At 44.5% G+C, this 6,461-nt stretch overlaps 1 protein-coding gene across 4 annotated transcripts in view; it reads left to right on the top strand.

Moving 5' to 3' along the window:
- The first annotated feature begins 3,301 nt into the window (after window positions 1-3,301).
- Window positions 3,302-6,461, top strand: part of SH3RF2 (SH3 domain containing ring finger 2) — an 84,225-nt gene continuing 81,065 nt past the window's right edge. The window contains exons 1-3 of one of the 4 annotated variants that reach the window (XM_083487803.1): window positions 3,308-3,448; window positions 3,853-4,006; window positions 4,629-5,144. In XM_083487803.1, the coding sequence (XP_083343929.1) occupies window positions 4,764-5,144 (381 nt within the window). In that variant the 5' untranslated portion in view covers window positions 3,308-3,448; window positions 3,853-4,006; window positions 4,629-4,763. Of the gene's footprint in view, window positions 3,449-3,797; window positions 4,007-4,628; window positions 5,145-6,461 lie in introns of all 4 variants that reach the window. The other 3 variants (XM_083487800.1, XM_083487801.1, XM_083487802.1) reach the window with 3 other exon arrangements.

Here is a 6,461-nt window from a genome sequence, read left to right as displayed (position 1 = left end):
AGTTTCTGGAACTTTGGAACAATTGTTCATGCAAGCCAATATGATTTAGTCCCTCTCCTCCCAGGCATTAGTTTGAAAGTCTGAAAACACAGGTAAGTACATCTTTTGTTTCTGCCAGCCTTCAAAGGGAGCAACAATACAGGACTTGTGTGGAGTATTTATGGGTGGGAGGACAAGCAGTTAGCTTTAGATCTATAATTTGTAGCATCTAATAACTAGCAACTAATACACCCTATCCTTGGGGATATTTAAAAATGGAACTTGTCTGCTAAGATTCCCATGAAATCTGGGACTATTTTATAACAAAAGCCTTTGAAAGTATCAGTTCCAAAGAGAAATGCTGTACGATATACTCCCTCCTGCTTGTTCTTCCCATTCTTCCATTGCTCGCTCCATGATGTCCAGTTCATTGCCATTTACATTATTATTAATCCATTTCATCATGGGTATCAAGATCACATAAGGTCAGTCAACCTCTGACTTGATGAATACCTATGGGGAGAGGGATCAAGGTCATATCTGTGACTGCTGCATGCTCAAGGTGACGTTTGTGTTACGGAAAAGGAGCAATGCGGCAGCGAGCTGCAGCTGGCTGGAAAGCAAAACATGATGGGAATGTTGGGACTGTACCGTGGGAACAGAGGGACAGTCTATTCACAGTGCTGAGCACCGGATTTAGCTCAGAGTATAATTTGACCTGTACAGGAAGTACAGGAGGTGGAGTTTGTCTCTCTGCTGTTGGAGTTTGAAGAGAGCAGACGTGTTTCTCTGTAACGCTGCAAAGACAGAAATAAAGGCATGTAAATACATTTCTGTCTATCTCTTTCCCCTCCCTGGGGGGAGCAGGGAGCAGGGAAGAGTGGTGTGTCCTTCTCACGCTGAGGAGGATCGCCGATCGCGACCTAGCCTGTATCCTGCCGGGAAACGCAGACAGGGAGGTCAACAAGGAGGTCAAGCCGGGTGCCTGGAGAGCGGCCAGATTCTCCTGATAAGGCATGATTTCCTGACAGTTTGCACAGACGCCTATACATCTGAGCATGCAAGTTCATCTCATTCATTCTAAGGTGAAAGAGCACAGGCTTTCTTTGAAAATGGCATCTTGAACACAGAAAGAGCTGGATTGGAGCCAGTGGGCACAACTGCAGCCCCACCTCCATGCATTAATTTCCACGTGGAAATGAGCGAAGGCAGAGGACTAAACCTCACTGCGCAATGAAATCCTCTGAATTTCATAGGTACATGAGCATTTAATGAATGTGCGCATATGCACACACACCTTCAAAATATGTAGTATGACTGCCCCCTCTATCCTAGCAAGTTCTCTGTCTTAGACAGGGATCCCTTCCTTTTCAGGTTCTGCATTAGGTGCTATAGTATACCTTATACCTAACAATTGTTACTCTCTTTTGTTTTGTTGACTTTTTTTTATAGGGATGGACATAACCCTCAATTTTGGTTCTCGTTTTTCCAGTCTTCAGTTCTCCACATTTCCACAGCAATTTGCATTTTTTTTTAAAAAAAAAATACCCATTAAAATTTGTCAACATTTTAATGCAAATTTCTCCTAATAAATGTATGTGGGTACTGTATGCTGTTTTGGCTAATGAACACATTGAGCTCCTGTTGTACGGTCCCAGCTCCTGCCAACCTAACAGTTCGAAAGCACGTCAAAGTGAAAGTAGATAAATTGGTACTGCTCCGGTGGGAAGATAAACAGCGTTGCGCTGTTCTGGTTTCGCCAGAAGCGGCTTAGTCATGCTGGCCACATGACCCAGAAAAACTGTCTGCAGACAAACATCGGCTCCCTCAGCCAGTAAAGCGAGATGGGCGCCACAACCCCAGAGTTGTTCGTGACTGGACTTAACTATCAGGTCCTTTACCTTTTTATGAGGTTTTGAATGTATTACTCAACCAGAGAACTGCATTGTGAAATTCAGGAAAGTGCAAATGTGTGTGGAAGGGGCAGGGCAGAGGCGACTCAGAATCTGGCTGGCTCCACTGCTGTCACATGACAGCATCTGGCCCAATCCAGACTGGCACAACCATCTGCCTGCCCCTGCCCCTGCCCCCGCCTTGTACCCTGTCCATTGTGTGTGGCAGGGCAGTAGATACAGCAGTGCCCCCCCACTCCCTAAAGCCTTGCCATGCTATGAACGGTAGCGTGGATTTAGGATTACTTTCTAAATATTCCAGTGGTGGAAATATTACAAAATAGAGACAACAACCTCTGGAAACTCTTCTGCGTTGCTGGTAGCTACCACTGTCCTCGAAAAGGATAGACAGCTGGGCAAAGGATCAGTTCAGATAGCTCAGTATGAGACTCTTGATCTCAGGATTCTAGGTTCAAGCCCGACGTTCGGTGAAAGATTCCTGAATTGCAAGAGGCTGAACTAGATGACTCTCATGGTCTCTTCCAGCTTCTATGTCTCTTGCTTTATTTCATACTTTATTTCATCCTTGGTGTCACAAGTTGCCCTAGATCAGCTTGTCCTTATCCAAGAAAAAAACCTCTGCATGTAGTTCAAGCTCAGATATGCATTAGAACAAGAACAAAAAAACAAAACAAAAACCAGCCAACTTAATTGAGATTTCAAATGCTGTCAAGGTTTTCCTAAAGCAGTTCTTATTATGGAGAACAAACATCCCACAGGAGAACATCCGAAATTAACTGTCCTACAGAGATCACACGAGGCTGGAACAAAGGTTGGCATTTCAGAAGCAGCATACAGTATCTGTTTCTTTCTCCAGAGCTAAACTAATCACCTGGAGGCTTTTATTTTAGATTTCTCCTATCTTGTTTTGTTGAAAAAGTAATAATGTTGCAGAGAGTGATGTTTTTAATGCAAAGTAGCTTAATTCTGCACAATCATACTCTTTTCAGCTGATCCCAATTACAGCTCCAGCTTCAGTTCACCCTCTTAATCCCCTAAAAATGCATTTATCATGCTAGTTGGTGTTTTCTAGTCCTTTGTGCAGAGGCTTGTTTTGTGTTTTTTTATTCTCTGTCATCCTTTTACACTCCTCCTCCTCTGTTCCTAAAACAGGATAAGCTTCATAAAATGCTTTTTAAAAAAATGTTAATAAAATAGCTGAGCCCAGTTACTGATCTAAGTTACAGTGATACAGAGCCAGAATAGCTCACATCAAGCCTGTGTGTGTGTGTGTGTGTGTGTGTGTGCGCGCGCACACACACACACTCAACAGCCCCACTCCTGGTTCAGAATCAGACTTAGCCATTCCCCCTTGCCTGAAATATGTGTAGGAGGATCAGCTTGGCAACCTACGAGTTAACAAGGCAGCACGTGTTAAGTTGAGCTAAGTGAGTAATGCACCTAGTTAAAGTTTTCAAAGCGGCTGCAATTTGGGGAGTGAAAGAAAGGGAAAGAGCCAGATCAGAAGCTGTTATTTCATGAGCTGAGCTCATTTTAAAGAGGGTCATGAACACAAGGTCAGTAGCACTCGCAGAAATTAGTAGCTTGCTCCAGTTTCTTTCTTTTTTTCTTTTTCCACAGCTTCCTTCTTCAGAGAGGAGAAGCGTTCTGGAAGAAGGTTTTAACTCCCAAAGCTTATGACCCTTCTTCATCAGGGTGAAACTTGTTCAGTGGATAATGATTTGAACTGTCTAACGCTGAGTTGTGGGGAGGGGGTATTTCTTTCTAAGGAAGGGGGTGGAGAGAGAACTTAGCCACATTAGATCTGTCTTTATTCAGCCACATACACACACACACACACACACACACACACACACACACACCCCTACTCCTCTGTGTGATATGGGTCGGTGCTGGTTTTTGCAGGCCAGGACTTGAATCTGGAATTTACCTATCTGCTTCACTTCTGCTCCGTGTACAGTTGTGAAAGGTGCCAAACAGGTTGAGTCACTTTTTCTGCTGTGGGAGGAATACTGATTTCTCAGGCTGGCTTTGGATGATTAAGTCAGCTAAGAAGAGGCAAGAGACAAAAACTGCCAGTCTCCTCAAGTCAAGCGAGGCTCTTTTACTCCCAGGTATGCCAAAGTAATGATTGCTGTCAAAGTGACTTGCAGATGAGAAAATCTAGAGAATGAAGAGAGATGCCTTTTTGAGAGAGTGTGAAGCACTGTGGGTGGGCCAACAGAGCGATGCCTGTTCAATGTTGGCCTGTTTAGAAAAGGGGAGTGGAGGCAGGAATGTGTTCAGCCATGTGTTTTACCAGAACACCTTCTGGCTTTTCTGTGGAGTGATCATTTTTACTGCTTCCACAGTTATTCTTTGCATGCCATTTTTAAGATGGGCTGATCCCTCGGCAATACATCTGAATAGGAACATGATGCCCTGGTGTCAACATCTCACTTTGAGTGGAATTTATGGGGTCCTCTAATTTTTATTTTTATAATCACCTGTGCCAGTGTGTGAGATGCAGCTGCCTCCTTCCTGCCACACAGCAGCCAATGGATATGATTCTGCTTACTGGTACTTATATTCAGAAATGACTAATGCCAAACTTTCTTTGTTTTGGGGGGTTGGGACACACCATACAAATCAGCTCATGAGGCTTTGCTTCGACTTGTAGGTGGCATGCATTTCATAATACCAAAGTAGTCAGGTGCTGCAATTGGTCTCTCCCTCTCTGTTGTTTTCTCCTGACAGGATGGCGATTTTCGGATTCTAACAATTGCAAGCGTCCTTCCTGGGCAACGTATTTGGTCACGGCAAACATCATGTGGAGTTTTCTGGCTCTGCTTTGAAATTGGATTTCTTCGTTGAAAAGGGGGGAGAAGGAGTATGGATGATTCGGCCTTCTTTGACATGCTAGAATGCCCAGTGTGCCTGGAGAAGCTGGATGTCTCAGCCAAAGTACTCCCCTGCCAGCACACCTTCTGCAAGCCTTGCCTCCAGAGGATCTTGAAGTCACACAAGGAGCTTCGGTGCCCTGAATGCCGGGCCCTGGTCCTCTGCAGCATCGAGGAGCTTCCAGCCAACCTGCTTTTGATCCGCTTGTTGGATGGAATCAGATTTGGACCCAATAGGATGAAGTTTGGCTCGCTGCAAAGATCTGGGGTCCTCTCCTCTCCTGCCTCCATCAGGCGATTCCAGGAAGAGCCAAGAGCTGTGCAACTCAATCAATACAGGCTGACTGCCAGTCCCAGGATCCCTATGGAAGGGGTAAGGAGGGTTCATTTATTTTACCGCTAACTTTATCAAGCAGGACACACTTTTGTAGGCCACATTTCATTTCAAAGGGTCGAATGTATTCAGATTGTGTATAGAGTTGGGTGCTTTCTTCCCCAGCTATCTCAACTGGATTTATGCTGCAACTCCCTTTTAAGTTTAAACTTATTCCGGCTGGAACCATTTCATGTGACAAATCCGGCTACTAGGCTTTTAGGGGATTGCCATCTCCAGCAGAGCTCAAAATTGTGCTGAGACTTTTCAGGTGACATTGCCGTACTTCTATTTCCAATCCAAGATTAAACCAGGAAACGGACGATTTATACATTTGGCAGAGCCAAACTACTTTCACACCTGTCGAGGACTGAGAAAGGGTTGATTTTCACTGACCTTTTTTAAGAAAAACCCGAAGGAATGCTTTGTCCTGTGCCAGTACAACCTGAGTAGGAAAAATATATATCTGTAATAAGACTAGAATCGAGTTACTAGAACTTTTAACTAGATGTGTGACTGGGTCTGAGTATGGGTAAAAAGTAGGTCAGCTGTGCCCTAGTTTCTTCTTCCTCCTGCCTGTCGCACCAGTTCTTCTATCCTCAAGTGCCTTTCACGAAAAGCTCATTGTGTGATTCCCCCCCTCCCACCATGTTTGTTTTCACAATTATGTGAAGGCACAAAGTGTTTGGATTTGGGTGCTTGGCACACTGTGAGAATCACGTACGTATGGCTGTGAATGCTTCTTCAACAGTTTTGCTTGGCGATCACTTTTTCAGGGAGTTTCTGCAGCTGGTTAGCCCTTATGTAACTATACTCCTTGGGAATAATATGTATCTCGAACAGCCCTACTATAGTTCCCCTTTACCAGCGGTCATTTAAAGTAACACTTAAGGGAAATGCATGCAAAGGAACTCTCAATGGGTTGTTGCTGGTTTTGCTACATTTCTATCCTTTCGTTCTTCCACAGAGCTCAAAGCAATGCCTATGGGTCTCCCCGCTCCATTTTATCCCCGCAACAACCCTGGGAGGTAGGACAGGCTGGGGTTGCATATGCAGCAAACTTTTAAAGCACCCCCCAAAAATACTGGGAACTATAGTTTACCTCTCACAGAGCTACAATTACCCACACCCTTAACAAGCTACAGTTCCCAGGATTCTTGGGGTAGGGGAATGTGCTTTAAATGTTTTTTAAATGCATGGTGGATACACAGATGGAGAGATAATTGCTGGTCGAAGGTCACCCACTGAGTTTCATATGGCTGAATCCTGGTCTCCCTGGTTCTAGTCTAACATTCTTATCACTATGCCACATTGGTG

The sequence above is a fragment of the Podarcis liolepis genome, assembly GCF_965112155.1.
Source record: "Podarcis liolepis genome assembly, chromosome: 2".
Taxonomy (NCBI): Eukaryota; Metazoa; Chordata; class Lepidosauria; order Squamata; family Lacertidae; genus Podarcis; species Podarcis liolepis.
This window is presented reverse-complemented; position numbering and strand designations above follow the sequence as displayed.